At 36.8% G+C, this 15,710-nt stretch overlaps 1 protein-coding gene across 1 annotated transcript in view; it reads left to right on the top strand.

Moving 5' to 3' along the window:
• Positions 1-3,773: 3,773 nt before the first annotated feature.
• MMP13 (matrix metallopeptidase 13) overlaps positions 3,774-15,710 on the top strand; it is a 16,129-nt gene continuing 4,192 nt past the window's right edge. The window contains exons 1-9 of the mRNA XM_017544770.2: positions 3,774-3,915; positions 6,069-6,455; positions 6,548-6,789; positions 7,444-7,592; positions 7,773-7,898; positions 9,872-10,033; positions 12,089-12,206; positions 13,149-13,282; positions 14,247-14,406. Of these exons, the coding sequence (XP_017400259.1) occupies positions 6,336-6,455; positions 6,548-6,789; positions 7,444-7,592; positions 7,773-7,898; positions 9,872-10,033; positions 12,089-12,206; positions 13,149-13,282; positions 14,247-14,406 (1,211 nt within the window). The 5' untranslated portion in view covers positions 3,774-3,915; positions 6,069-6,335. The remainder of the gene's footprint in view (positions 3,916-6,068; positions 6,456-6,547; positions 6,790-7,443; positions 7,593-7,772; positions 7,899-9,871; positions 10,034-12,088; positions 12,207-13,148; positions 13,283-14,246; positions 14,407-15,710) is intronic.

Genomic DNA, 15,710 nt, shown 5'->3' with positions numbered 1-15,710 from the left:
CAACCAGATTAACGTAGTTTACAAAGATCCTGTAGAAGATTTACCCTCCTCTTCAGAGGCGAATGCCTTCTACCTCTGTTGGGAAAGGCAGGCTCCTGTCAGAATGTATGCATCTGTTTTTTTTCCGCATACTGCTCCTGCTAGTCTCGTTTGCTGGATACACGGAAGCCCTGCAGCCCCAACTATGTTCTCCATTACAGTTAGGGAGCCTTTCATCATGTCTGGAATTCCATCTTTAGACATTTGGTTCTTTCAAGCTTGGAGGCTTGTTAGCCTTTCAATAATTACAAATATAGCCAGGCGTGGTGGCTCAACTCTGTAATCACAGCACTTTGGGAGGTTGAGGCAGGCTGATTGCTTCAGCTCAGGAGTTTGAGACCAGCCTGCACAACATGGAAAAACCCTGTCCCTACAAAAGTAAAAAAATATTAGCTGGGTGTGGTGGGATGCACCTGTGGTCCCAGATACTCAGGAGGCTGAGGCGGGAGGATCGCTTGAACCCAGGAGGCAAAGGTTCTAGGGAGCCAAGATTGTGCCACTGCACTCCAACCTGGGTGAAAGAGTGAAACTTTGTTTCAAAATAATAATAGTAACTACAAATATTTTCAAGAAGAACAAGGCCACTTTAAAGTTTCCACCGTTGGTTGGTAGTCCTGTAGGGAGGTTAAGACAGCCAGGGCTAATGTTCTGAGACAACAGAGGGCACTACAGGAGACAGCGATTATGTAGAGATGAATTACCAAGGTGAGGAGAGACAGATGAAAATTGATTAAAAGATACTGGGGAAGAATATGTCATCCTTTTCACTAGAATGTTGGCTTTGCAACAGCAGGAATTTTTCTCTGTTTTAGTTACAGACATTTTTAGCTCCAGAACCAAGAACAGTTTCTGGCAGTGAATGAGTGAGGTAATGAATGAATGAATATAATAACCCTCTCCACAGCATTTAGTGTAACTTAGTGAATGTTGCTATAATTAGTAATAACTTAAGGGGCCATGTAGTGGGTTTAGCTCTTTACCTGCATTATCTCATGAGAGCTTTCATGTGACCCTTCCTTGACAGAGGAGGAAGGAAAGGTTTGCAAAAATGAAACAAACTGCCCAAGGTCAGGGAATTCATAAAAGACAGAGTTGGAATTTTGGCTGGTGCATCTGACTTCAAGGCGTGGCCTGTGCGCTTGATCCCTACATGGCTTCATTGGTTTAGTTGAGGACTGGATCACTGGAGAGGTAAAAGAAACAAATATCCATCCATACTTAAAAATATTTCTTCGTAATTTAAATGTTTGTTTATGATGTTTCTTGCCTTACACATGTTAAGATAGACTATAGGCTAGACAAATCAATAAATCAACTTTAAGGAGAGAGGTGTGTGTGTGTGTGTGTGAGAGAGAGAGAGAGAGAGAGAGAGAGAGAGAGAGACAGAGAGAGAGAGATTGTCCCTGACATATTGTAGCTGAGTACCCAATTTTTAAGAGAAAAAAAAATGATTTTTTTTTCTCTTTTCTCTCCTGGCTCTTTTACTTAGCTTTTTAGCAATGCAGTTATAACCTGTACCTTCTCTCCACCAGGCACAGCAAGGTTATCTAACTATGTGTTTACTTAGAAGTTCCACAGATGGAACCTTGAAGCAAACCAGGTGCCTTTCCACCAGGAGATTGCCTCAATTTACAGCTTACCTATGACTGTGATGGCTCCAGGCAGACCACCCAATAGATAAGGCATCCGAAGCAAGTCAGGTAGACCCCACACCTCACTGTTTCCTCCCCTACATGCCATTAATGCCAAGCCCTCCTCTTCTGCCCTGAAGACTGAGGTCGTGCCCTCAAGGCAGGAGCCTGTGCTACCTCTCTTCAGCTAGCTCTGAAATAAGGTCACTTTCTTTCTACAAGACCTCACTCCTTTTAATTGGATTCTGCAAGCAGTGAGCAATTGGACTTGCATTCCATTATGACATGATCATTTGGCTTATGATTTTTTGACTTTGCAATGGTGCAAAAGATATATGCATTTAGCAGAAACTGTACTTTAAAATTGAGAATTTTGAATAACTTTATTATAAAATGGGCTTTGTGTTAGATGATCTTGCCCAATTTTAGACTAATGTAATGTAAGTGTTCTGTGCACATTTAAGGTAGTCTGGGCTAAGCTATGATGCTTGATAGGTTAGATGAATCAAATGCATTTTTGACTTATGATATTTTCAACTTATGATGGGTTTATTTGGATGTAACTCCATTGTAAGTTGAGGAACATGTATACACACACACACATATACACATACATATGCACATATATGTCTATGTAGTGTGTGTGTGTGTGTACAAAGGAAGCTTATCTTAAAAATCTAGAGATGTTACTGTTCTTCTTCTTCTGGAAAAAGTTTCTATTTCCCAAACATTATTTAATAACATTACATTATGTTTTTGCATATTACTTTTTAAATTAGAGAATTTTCTTTTTTAAAAATATGTAACAACTTCTACTTTAGTGAATTAAGGTAACAAGGTGAGACTAGGTTGTTTTAAAAATAGACTTTTACGTCATTGTTTAAATATTAGGGATCTTTAAATATAACAAAATTGCTTGTTGTTAAAACGACTAAAGCATTTCTCCATTTTCTACCTTGTTTAAATTTCTATTATTCACTACCAAACAATCTAGATTTTTTTCTTTTTTCAAAGACATCTGGGAAGGGCTGGGCTAGAATGTGTGTTCTATTCCTGGTTGTTTTCTCTCAGAGTATTTGGTTAAATCTGGCCAAGGTGGACATTCAGTAACCACTCTTTTTTAACCAAACACAATAAAAATTAAAATTCTTTAGGAGGGGAGCCCAGGAAATTAGGACTTGACTTTCAGATGTTATACTCCAGTAAGAACCAAAAATAATTTCTTTTACTTCTTGTAAATTCTATTAGTAACTTTTGAGGATCAACTCAGTATAAGTATAGCATCTGAAGAGCATGTGATTTCAATGTTAAAAGTAAATGACCTCCTAAGTTGACCAACATTTGCTTTGCAGCTACGGCATCTAAAATGAGCCCTTCTTTGTTTTGTTCCAGACCTGTGGATGATACCATGATTGACTGCACAAAAGTAGTGCTAAAATTCAAATTTTAAAATTTAGCTTTTTTTTCTTTTTTCTTTTTTTTGGTGATGGGGCCTCCCTATGTGCCCCAGGCTGGCCTCAAACTTTACTCCTGGGCTCAGGCAATCCTCCAACTAACCTCAGCCTCCTGAGTAACTGGGATTATAGACACACCCTGTGCCCAGCTAGTTCTCCTTTTTAATACCATGTAAGCCCATTTCGTGAGGTTATGAATAAAAGAGAAATCAGAAGGTAGAACAAAGCAACCATCAGAGAGTGCATACAAAAAATTATAATTTCATGCACTTGCAGAGTAAAATCACTTACATTTTAGAAAGATAAATATACTGCTAAGTGTCATCAACTATGAGTTTTTACTATACTCTAAACTGAAGCCAAAATCTTGATCTTAATAATGGTTCTTTGATTTACAGATTTTTCATAATTTTAACCCAACTCAAATGGCCAGTCGTTTGTGTTATTCCTAATCTGGGACCTCCCTGTGCTTTACTATCTGGCTGTTTATAGACATTTTTGGTTCCTGTTTGGGTGATGTTTTGAACTCAGACACTGATGATGACCTATGTTTTAAAAAGCCCCATATTGCTAATGCCTGAATCAACAGTAGATATATAATCCTACTTTAGTCCACTTTTGTTTGTTCATTCTACAGGTTTTGAAATTTCCCAGTGATCCGGCAGGCTTGTTAGAACCATTTTTAAATACCAGCTCAGCCCCATTGTGTTAAAAATGGTATCTGAAACCACAAATCATTCCACGGTGCTAACCAGAAGGCTTGACTCTGAGTTTAACAATTAAAACCTGAGGTAAGGACTTGTGTCAACAAGCGGTTTGCCAACACATTATGATGTGGTAGCACATCCCCATCTCCATCTAAAAACACTTTTCCATGAACAATATTCTATAACCTTTCTGTGTTTTTTTCTTTTGTGCTGATTATGTTCTTTTTTTTTTTAAGACGGGGTTTCACCATGTTGGTCAGGCTGGTCTTGAACTCCTGACCTCAGGTGATCCGCCTGCCTTGGCCTCCAAAGTGCTTGGATTACAGGTGTGAGCCACCACACCCGGCCCAATTATGTTCTTAAATGGAATGAGAAACTAGTAAAATAGTAAAGTTGTTTGATAATAAATAGGATTTTTAAAGTTGAAAAACAGTGGCATTTATTTTTATTTGTCATTAAAAATGTTTCTTTATGGGGGAGGTAATATTGTAATGATTCTAAGAAAAAGGCCCTCTTCTTACACTTCATTTCATTTCCCTAGAGACTAGCATGGTGTTCTATATGATTGATGCTCAATTAATATATTAATTACATTGATAGCTAAAAAGGCTTCTTTTCTTCTAGTTTGGAGTGACAACATTTCTAAAAATATGTGAAAATCTATAAGAACAGTTATCCTATTTAATTATTTTTCTCTACTTTCAAATGTTGAATAAAATGACATTTGTTTTCTAGCTTCTCAAGCACATCTTATTATCTAATGATATTTTAAAATATTATGAAAATTTATTTGTAAAAACAAATGCTTCTAATGAACTAACTTCTGTAAGCTTAGTAGACGAATCAAACTCTTTTGCATATTTTTTCACTTAGTCTCAAAATTAAATACTATGATACAGTAAAGCAACTTAAAATAAATTATTGCTTTGCATTGCTGATTGAGCACCAATCTAATTTTGAACTTATTGGAAATAATCTATTTGAAAGGGTATATTTGGCTGTATTTTGGATAAAGGCATAGTAAATTTCCTTCAAATGATCGCATACGTGTTGTAGGCTTTTCTGGTTTTCCCTAAGGTTACTGGCTACTCTAGATTATAACATTTTACTCATATGTTAGAATACCCATTTTGTATTCACCCTAAAGCTGTATTCATGCTCCTTCTCTTTGTCTTAATGTGTTCCTAACCTGAGCATCATTTTCTGTCTGACTCTAAGTCACTTAAATTAACTTGCATTTCCAATCATTTAAAGAAGTCCAATAAATTCAAAGATCATGGTCTATATTGCTCTACCCATTTGCTTCTGCAGGGGACCAAAGACGGCACTTTGATTTCATGGTACTAAATGTGTGACTTCTGAAAGAAATAATAGGGTAGAGGCCCCTAGGACTATTTTCCTGAATTGTTGGACCAATAATACTTCTATTATTCAAACTTAATTAAAAATTGAGAAACTTGAAATTAGCCTACAGCAGCCCTAGTTTTCTTGGGCACTCCCTGAAGTGTGGGAACCAAACAGCTCAGCTTTTAACAAAATAGCTGAGAATGGATAGGGTGGAGGTCATAACTGGATGGGGACGGTGGTCAAGAACATTGAGTTTTGAGTCTACTGGCCTGGGTTCAAATGCTGGTATCATTCATAAACTATATGATCATATACAAGTATTTAACTTTTCAGTGTCCCAGATTACTCATAGGTAAAATGGAAAACAAGCCTTCTGACAGTACCTATATGGCTGTTGGAAGGATTAAATGAGATACTGTCTTTTAAACCTAGAATGCGGTAATCCCTCAGTATGTGCTAGTCATTATAGTTGTTGCATTCCAATGTAATTCTTCTACCTCTGTCTGGATCTTTAGGGAATTTATGCAAGACTCCATATTCACTGAGAGGTCATGCCAGTGTGTTTAAATTCCAACCATGGGACTCAATCCTGTGGTTGTGCTACAGCACCTCCAAGTCTTCAAGTTTGGTTTTGGTTCAATTTCATGGGCTTCAGGTAGACACAATATTTCCCTCTATAGTAACTATAGAGAAAAATGCAGTTTATAATTTACCAGGCTGTAGTAAACATTCGAGAAGCAATACTAAGTCTTTCTTTATAGAAGTAAACATGCCATCTTGATATACTTATTATTTGAAGATGTAAAAGTAGCTACTTTCCTACAGGAGAAATAAAAGATTTTGCTAAGAGAAGTAAAAATTTTACTACTCTCTGCTGCTTCTTCCCACAGTATCCATAAATATGCTGAGGCCATTATTTTGCCAGATGGGTTTGAGACTCTGCTGAAACAAGAGATGCTCTCATTTATATTTCCCTCAAATTGTACCACAAACCACACTTGCGAGGGAAAAGAAAAAGTCGCCATGTAAGCATGTTTACCTTCAAGTGACTAGGAAGTGGAAACCTATCCATAAGTGATGACTCACCATTGCAGGCCTATAAAAGTAAAGGTACTCATCTGTAGAAAGACTATAGCCTCCAGGCATCACCACTCAAGATGCATCCAGGAGTCCTGGCTGCCTTCCTCTTCTTGAGCTGGACTCATTGTTGGGCCCTGCCCCTTCCAAATGGTGATGATGAAGATGATTTGTCTGAAGAAGACCTCCAGTTTGCAGAGGTAGAGTATCTTGCCAATTCTGATGATGCAGTTGGTACAGCTCAGATATTTCCTTCTCTTTTAAAAGCAGTTCATCTTGGTCTCTTTTCTAGCGCTACCTGAAATTATACTACCATCCTACAAATCTAGCAGGAATCCTGAAGAAGAATTCAGCAAGCTCCATGACTGACAGGCTCCGAGAAATGCAGTCTTTTTTTGGCTTAGAGGTGACTGGCAAACTTGACGATAACACCTTAGATATCATGAAAAAACCAAGATGTGGGGTTCCTGATGTGGGTGAATACAACGTTTTCCCTCGAACTCTCAAATGGCCCAAAATGAATTTAACCTACAGGTAAATCACAGGCTATGTTTCTTTCATATTTGTTAGCCTTTTCTTATGGTATTAAATGTCTAATATTAAGTAGGCCTTACTATTTAACTGGCAGTTAAGTTCCAGAATAGCTTTAACATGGTTACCAAGAATGCCTCACATCATCTATTACTGTTACATTAACCCAGCATTATTTTTTAGTGGATATCTCAAAGTATCTCAATGAAATCAAAGGGAAATAAAAGTAGATTCAAGAAAATTTGCAAATGCAGTACATTAGGTGTACTTATTACAATGGTGATAAAGATGAAGAGTGCCACTCTTTATAGGAGCTTTACAGAGCTATTTCATTTATTTGGGCTGTATCACTGTAATCCAAACTTTTAGCATGTAAAATAAATTATATTAAACATTGGAATATTTTAAATTTAAGACGCCACATGGTCAGGTATTTGGAGATACTAAAATGTCTGACTGAATTTTTGACTTTTTATTCTTGCATGGCATCATAATTAATATATTATTTCAAACAATAAATCTCTAGTAGAAATTTCAAAGAAATCATTGGATTTTGAATTGAAAAGCAATATGCCTAGAAAATGTGTTCTATGAGCTTCTAAAAGTAAGAAGCTCTTACTTTCCAAAAAGTTAATTGAAACTTTCTCTCTTAAATAGAATTGTGAATTATACCCCTGATATGACTCACTCCGAAGTTGAAAAGGCATTCAAAAAAGCCTTCAAAGTTTGGTCCGATGTAACTCCTCTGAATTTTACCCGACTTCACGATGGCATTGCTGATATCATGATCTCTTTTGGAATTAAGGGTACTGATGCACACTTGTTTTAAAAACTTTTTTATGTTCTAATTCTCAGCTGGTTCCATTTAAAAATTCTTTCTTTCAGTCATTCATTACTTTTTAAAGGATTCAGCACTAATTTACCAAACACCTGTGCTGAGTACTCCTGGATGTGATAAGACTCCTAACCCTTGCTTTTGTGTCTAGAGCATGGTGACTTCTACCCATTTGATGGGCCCTCTGGCCTGCTGGCTCACGCTTTTCCTCCTGGGCCAAATTATGGAGGAGATGCCCATTTTGATGATGATGAAACCTGGACAAGTAGTTCCAAAGGTAATATTCTTATAAATATATAATTTATGTGTTATTAGATTAGACAGTAAACACACTGGCATGAAGTTAAGACACATAAAAGTTAAATATATTTGGTATTTGGCTATATTTTCTAAAAAAAAGTTTATCTCAGACATACGAGTGTCTCTACAAGTGACATTACTACAAATTGATATTCCACATTAAAAAATGAACAAAATCTACTTATTCTTTCACTGTGGCTTAGAGATACTAATTAACTTTGAAGTAGTACCGAAATATTTATGTTTGTCAGTCAACACATTATCACCGCAAATTACCTTTTGGCATGTTGAAGAAGTACAGTTTATTATAAATATATAAAAACTGCCAGGGCTGGATCTATGGGTCATACATGAATTAGGTGTGAATTGAAATAGTTTTTTCCTTGGTAGAAATATGTTCAATCAAATTTCTGTTTCCCATTATATGAGTTGCTTGATTCAGTCTTATCTATGTATTATAAACACCATTCTTAAAAATCTAGACAGTCTTACTCCAAACAGCATGAAACAGACAAGATGATGGTTGTATTTACAAGAGCAAAATGAAACTGAATGTTGAATGAAATCAGTTAATAGTTGAATCTTCAAGTCTCAGAATAATTTGGAATGTTAATTTAGGAAGAAAAGCCATAGATTGTTCTAACTAGGACTTAATTATGACAAATAGAGGTTATCTTTATAGACAGTTTATTTTTATTACTCATTTAAATAAAAAAGATTATTTTTCCAAAAAATAAAATGGGGCTTATGTGACCAGTGTCTCAACTCTAATACCTCCAATCTGTCTGTGGAGGGAAAAGTGAAAATTTATATATTTATGTTCTGAGTATTTCACAGATAAGAATGTTTGAGGAGGAAGGAATAATACCCAGTATTGTTAAGACAGAATCACAGTAAGCCTCAAATTTATATTTCTGTATAAATTCTGGGTTTGAAATATTTAATTGAAGTAAATGAAAACATCCTCAAACAAGTCTGGATTCATTTTTCAGCTGAAGGCTGAGTGGTATCCATTACTAGTCATTCTGCTGAAGTATTAGCACTCAGATTATGAGACCTCAAATTGCTCTCAAGGTCTGCAACATTTGCTAAGTTGATTCATTTTCTTCATGCACAGGCTATAGTTGCAAAGGGTATTTAAGGTCAAATGGAATCCACTGGCTCTAACTTTCAGGTGATCTGAGCAAAAGTAACAACAATCCTATTGCCTTACACATCTTATTTCTCTTTTAGTTTTTTTTTTACTCTCTTTTTTCCAGTTTGAAATACCTGTATTAGGAGGCTCAGAATTGGCAGACAGAATGATTAGAGGAAACAATGTAAATACAGTGACATAGTGGCCTTCTAGAATAGAGGAAAGACGGCTAATCATGTCTAGAGTTTCTGTTTCTCCAAACCCCAGAGTCTAGAGACATTCTGGAAAGAATCATTTGGTTGGAATTTGCTCCCAAGTGTATACACAGAGAACCTATTTAGTGCATTCTCCATCCTTGGTACCATCCCTTTGGATGCTGCGTCCTGATTGGAGGGTTTGGGCAGCACTCTAGCTAGGTACCACCCTGTGTGATTTCCCAACTCCTCGTTTAAGGTAATCTCTGTCTACTTCCCTCACCTGACCTAAAAATACTAAGAGCAAATCAGGAATTCTAATATCTTCACAGTAAATCCTTATTAATTACTAATTACATGAGAGCAATCTGTTGACATTCTAATTGTGTAGACAGCTATAATAAAAAAAGAACACTAAATTATTTATAAGGACTAAATCAATACTTCGAATCTTCTTTCAAGCAACTGAATATTGATTTTAAAAACTAAGAGAACGAAGAAAGAGAAAAGAAAGAGTATATAGCCAAGAAAGAAACATACCAAATAAATAAAATGATATTCCTTTCATTACCTAGTCACTGGAATTCCTTGTTTTCTCATTGTTAATTTGTTTTCTTACAGGCTACAACTTGTTTCTTGTTGCTGCCCATGAGTTCGGTCACTCTTTAGGTCTTGACCACTCCAAGGATCCGGGAGCACTCATGTTTCCCATCTACACCTACACCAGCAAAAGCCACTTTATGCTTCCTGATGACGATGTACAAGGGATCCAGTTTCTGTATGGTAACTCAGTTATAGAAATGGAATATGATCAGTTATAAAAGCAGAATAAGTCCATGCATCTATTTTCTAAATTGCAGTCATGCTGCAAAATGATGTTTTGGTAAAGTGCATATATGGCAAAGGTTTCATAATACTATAATACTGTATTTTACTGTACCTTTCTTATGTTTAGATATGTTTAGATACACTTAATACTAACCATTGTGTTACAAGTACCTATAGTATTCAGTAAAGTAACATGCTGAACTGGTTTGTAGCCTAGGAGCAACAGGCTGTACCATATAGCTTATATGTGTGGTAGCCTATATGTCTAGGTTTGTGTAAGTACACGCTACGATGTTCACCCAATGACAAAATCGCCCAACAACACATTTTTTAGAAGATAGCCCTGTCATTAAGCAACACATGACTCTACTAATTGAATTTACAATGCTGCTTTCTTGGTTTTGTTCTTAAAACCTAGGAAAACATACCCATTTTTCTTTCCAAATCTAACTACCCACTCAAATAGAAAAGATTTCATTCTCCAAACTCCTTGTATTTGTATTTTATACATTGCAATGTGCATTTGATACCCTCAAAACACCTCTGCAATAAGAAAGAGAAATATTTTATTCCCCAGTTAACCAATGAAGAAATTAAGCCCTGTAGAGTTTAAGTAGCATACCTATAGTAACACGGTTGGTGGTGAAAGTGAGCTCCTAAGGCGTTTTAGAAATTCCAAGTATTCTTTCAAGCAGTCTAATTTGCCACAGTAGAAACCACTCAAGTGGCATGTGTTAGTTTTTCCTTTTGTTTTGTTTTGGTTTTTTGAGATGGAGTCTTCCTCTGTTACCAGGCTGGAGTGTAGTGATGCAATCTTGGCTCACTGCAACATCCAACTCCCTGGTTCAAGTGATTCGCCTGCCTCAGCTTCCCGAGTAGCTGGGATCACAGCAATGATCCACCATGCCCAGCTAATTTTTGTATTTCTAGTAGAGACGGGGTTCACCATGTTGGCCAGGCTGCTTTTGAACTCCTGACCTCAGACGATCTGCCTGCCTCAGCCTCGCAAAGCACTGGGATTACAGGCGTGAGCTACTGCGCCCGGCCAGCCTGTGGTAATTTTTAATCAACATCTACAGCAACCCATTGTAAAAAAAATTCTTCCTTTTCAATCCCCCCAAATTTTCAATAATATTTACAAAATAATTAAACCTCAAACCCAAACATTTATTTATAGATGACCTGTTATAAATAGAGTTAAGGCCACAGAGCACAGTCATCAGTGTAAGCACTTCTAGAGCACATAGTTCAGAAAACTTGCCAATGCCACTCAACCCATTCTTTTTCCCTCTAGATCTGAATCTGTCACAGTAGCTAGCAGAGGCGTGGGCATGAACTTGAGGATGGCAAAGGGAATTTGTAAATTTATTTTGCAGTTACTATTTCTGCGCTATTGTGACTCAGGAGCTGATGAAAGAACTACTATAAACTAGACAGAAAAAAAAAAAACCAGTGTAGGATTATTATTGTGTACTGCACCCCCATCCATCCCATCTGCACTCATGGGAGCTGGTTGGAAAGTTACCAACATGTTAAGTGCTGAAAACCTGGCTTGTCACTGAGATACAGCTGCACAATGGCAAACTGGTGAAGCAACGTTAGCTGATGTTGACAGCTGGTAAAATAGTCAAGAGGGGGAGGAGAGATGAGGGCTTTCACAGAGAAAATACAAGGGGAATGTAATATTCAAGCAGTCTGTCAATAGATTGTGCAAGGTATAGGAAAAGATTTTCAAAGTCTTGCTTCTTTCCCTCATTTTTATCATCACCCTCAAGAAAACTAAGTTTATAGTTAAAGAATCTCGAGAAGTCTTGAAGGATGGAAGTGGAGGGGAGGAAGTAAGTAAGATTACTCGGTATTTGCGCCATAATGTAGGAGCCCCAGGACCTACTGCCCTTCCTGGAGGGAACCCTCTCCCACTGTCCATCAGCAGATCAGCCTGTTGTGCTGTGACCCAGGTCAACATGAATGTCACACTCATAACTTCTCTTTTGCCTTTCACAACTGCAGGTCCAGGAGATGAAGACCCCAACCCTAAACATCCCAAAACGCCAGACAAATGTGACCCCTCCTTATCCCTTGATGCCATTACCAGTCTCCGAGGAGAAACAATGGTCTTTAAAGACAGGTACTCGAGATTCTTTCAGAAAGTCTGTATGCAACAAACATCTGTGAATCTGTTTCTGCATATTGCCAAAACATCCAAAGGCGAAGTTAACAGTAAAAATGGGCAGGCAGTTTATTTACAAATTTCAGATGTAGATGATTGATGGATTGTTTTACTTTTCAAGGTATAATCTTGACATTGTGCAGCTTCTTTTTACATCTCCAGTTATAGTTTTTCTTATAAATATAACCAAGCAAATCTAGAAATCCAATTTATTTTAAGAACAGACAAGCATTGAAAGTAATTGCTATATTAATAAATGGTTACTCGTTATGTCCATGCGGATTCGTTTTGGTATGGAAAGACTTTGATTCTGGAAACATATGTTGGAATTTGAGGGATGGAATGAAATGAACCTAGAAATGCAACATAGATTTTTAATTTCTGCATTGTTCTAGTATGCTTATTTGTTTATTCATTTATTCATTGATCCCTCATCTGTGATCCAATAGCATTTTTACCCACTCTGTTATAATTCTAATTACATTGTACTTGTGGGGTGGGGGGTGGTTCTCATGTATCAGTTTTCCCAGGCCATAAGACCACGGAAGATATAGTTCATGTAACTCATCTCTTCTTTCTGGAGCCCAACACAATGCCTGGCACATTTGCTTGCCTCTGGCAAGGTATCCAAAATTGAGCAAGACAAGGATTCAACACACAAAGAACTTAGAGACCTCACAAAGGCTCTGTGAGATTTCAAACTTGAATACCTTGCACTAGCTAGGATAGTACAACTTGTCACTGGCACTTAAAGGGAAATGGAATTATTTTCTCTTCACAGGTGGGAGGGATTGGTTGTAACTAACTTATCTGTGTTGATGCAGAGAGAGGTGGCTAGCAGGATAGAAATATTGCACTTTAAAAATGTGACAGAAAACTCCATTTTTACTTTCTTGTTAGATTCTTCTGGCGCCTGCATCCTCAGCAGGTTGATGCGGAGCTGTTTTTAACGAAATCATTTTGGCCAGAACTTCCCAACCGTATTGATGCTGCATATGAGCATCCTTCCCATGACCTCATCTTCATCTTCAGAGGTAAGCCTTCCACAGAGGAGGCCTCACACATGACCAGGGGAGGCAGTGCTGACCTTGATGCCACTAGAGATCCAGTAAAATGATCACTATTGAAAATATCCTAAATTAAAGACCAAGTTTTAAAAAAATGGAAGCCAGAAAGCACCTGAAACCATCTACTGTGCATCTCCAACTTTAACATATGAAAGGTCTACATTATTATACTTATATCCACGCTTTCTTTCATATCAATCATGTCAGTTTTTTCTCTTAGTTCCTCTTAAAAACTGCTTATTGAGAAAACGTTATAACTATGTATTCTGAAAAAGTGGAAAAAATATTATCCATAATTCTTCCTTCTGAGAAGTCAGTTTATTTCATTTGCTCATTTTCATTATGTAATACATATTTTTACATATTTATTTTCATAGTACAGATATATTTTTATATTATATGGCTTTTCTTGACACAAAATTATGACCAATTTCCAAATTGCTACTTCATCTTTACAGTCATAATTTAAAATGACTACATAACATTCTGCTGACATTGTTTCTGTTCAACTATTTATGATATTAATGTTACAATAAAGCTACTTTTTAGAGAAGAAAATAACTTTCAAACTGGAATAAAATTTGAGTTTTCAATCTAATTTACCTTTCTTACTCTGTTGTTTATGCATGTAGAAATTTTAATGTATTTTTTCACCTAGCTTTCAATTTAATTCAGAGATAATGAATTCAGAGCTAATGAATTCCCAAGTTAATTGCGATATTTGGTTAGCTATACTCATAATTAGGAAATTAAGATCCTAAATTTTATTTTTTATTTGAAGAATGCTTATATTTTTATGCTTCATAAACACAATGACTGCAAATACTAAATATTTTATTAATATTTCTAAATGTATAAATGGGCCTGTCTTTAAGTACATGTCTACAATAGATTCCCTTGGATAATAAAACTGTTATTTTACTTATCCTAGGTAGAAAATTTTGGGCTCTTAATGGTTATGACATTCTGGAAGGTTATCCCAAAAAAATATCTGAACTGGGTTTTCCAAAAGAAGTTAAGAAGATAAGTGCAGCTGTTCACTTTGAGGATACAGGCAGGACTCTCTTCTTCTCAGGAAACCAAGTCTGGAGGTATGGCAGCAATATGTACTGACCCATTTGTGTCATAGCTACAAAGTGTCTCAAACATCTGTCACTACTATAAATTATTCCTACACACTACTGTAAATGTCATACTAGTCATTCATTTTATTCTATGTCAGCTCTTTCAGGCAACTCCTCAGATGTATATTTAAAAGTCTCAAGCTCTTTTGAAAACACACACACACACACACACACACACACACACACACGTAATACTCACCTCTTCTCAAACATTCTTTTCTTAGCCATTTGTTGTGCCTCAACCGTCTTTGGCACCTCTCTTTTTTTTTTCTTTTTTGAGACAGTCTTGCCCTGTTACCAAGGCTGGAGTGTAGTGGTGTGATCTTGGCTCACTGCAACTTCTGCTCCCAGTGTTCAAGCATTTCTCATGTTTCAGCCTCCCAAGAAGCTAGGATTACAGGCATGTGTCACTATGCCCAGCTAATTTTTGTATTTTTAATACAGACAGGGTTTTGCCATGTTGGTCAGGCTCCTGACCCCCAGCAGTTCACCTTCCTTGGCTTCCCAAAGTGCTGGGATTAAAGGCGTGAGCCACCACACCCAGCTGGCACTTTCTCTTTCTAATCTTTCTCCTGGATTCTCTTTCTTGTCACTTTCTCCTAATTTACATGTAGCTCCATCTTTTGTGGCCAAAGAGGATACCAATATGAGTACAGGAAAAGGTTGGTTCAGAGAAGGCCCTCCTGTCTGCAGAGTTACCTGATCCACTGAAGAGGTTGACCAGGAAGGTGACAGCCTGATATTTTATAAAGTTAAACTCTCTGAAGGGCAAGTGAAGCTGGAATATTTAAAACACATGTAAAGATTTAGGCAGCAATGACATCAACAACATTTAGGAGTCCAGATTCAAGTCTATATTTGGGAATGAGAATATCTCATCAGTACCCTACACTTGAAATGTTTAAAATGGAAACTTTCCTCCATTTCTGCATACACACAGTCACACACACTCATGCATACCTGTACACACACACACATACCTGTATATCTCATCTTTGCCTTTTGACTTATTTCTGACAATGACATTTATAACATTCTAGAAATCACTGCATTGCATTTGGGAATGAAATGCACTGGTCCTGCATTTCATTTGCTACCCTCCATAAGAAGTATATGGTTTAGTTGGAATGAGTTGCTTACTGCATCTCAAATATGCTGTTTTTTAAATACCCTCTTAAGCTTTTCTTATACAATTTTCTTTGCCAGGAGATCCTTTCCTCCATCTCTCACTCTTGAAATTCTACCCACTGTTTAAAGTTCATTCAAAATAT

The sequence above is a fragment of the Cebus imitator genome, unplaced genomic scaffold (genome assembly GCF_001604975.1).
Source record: "Cebus imitator isolate Cc_AM_T3 unplaced genomic scaffold, Cebus_imitator-1.0 Scaffold171, whole genome shotgun sequence".
Classification (NCBI taxonomy): domain Eukaryota; kingdom Metazoa; phylum Chordata; class Mammalia; order Primates; family Cebidae; genus Cebus; species Cebus imitator.
The sequence above is the reverse complement of the archived record's forward strand: the minus strand, read 5'-3'. Positions and strand labels throughout refer to the sequence as shown.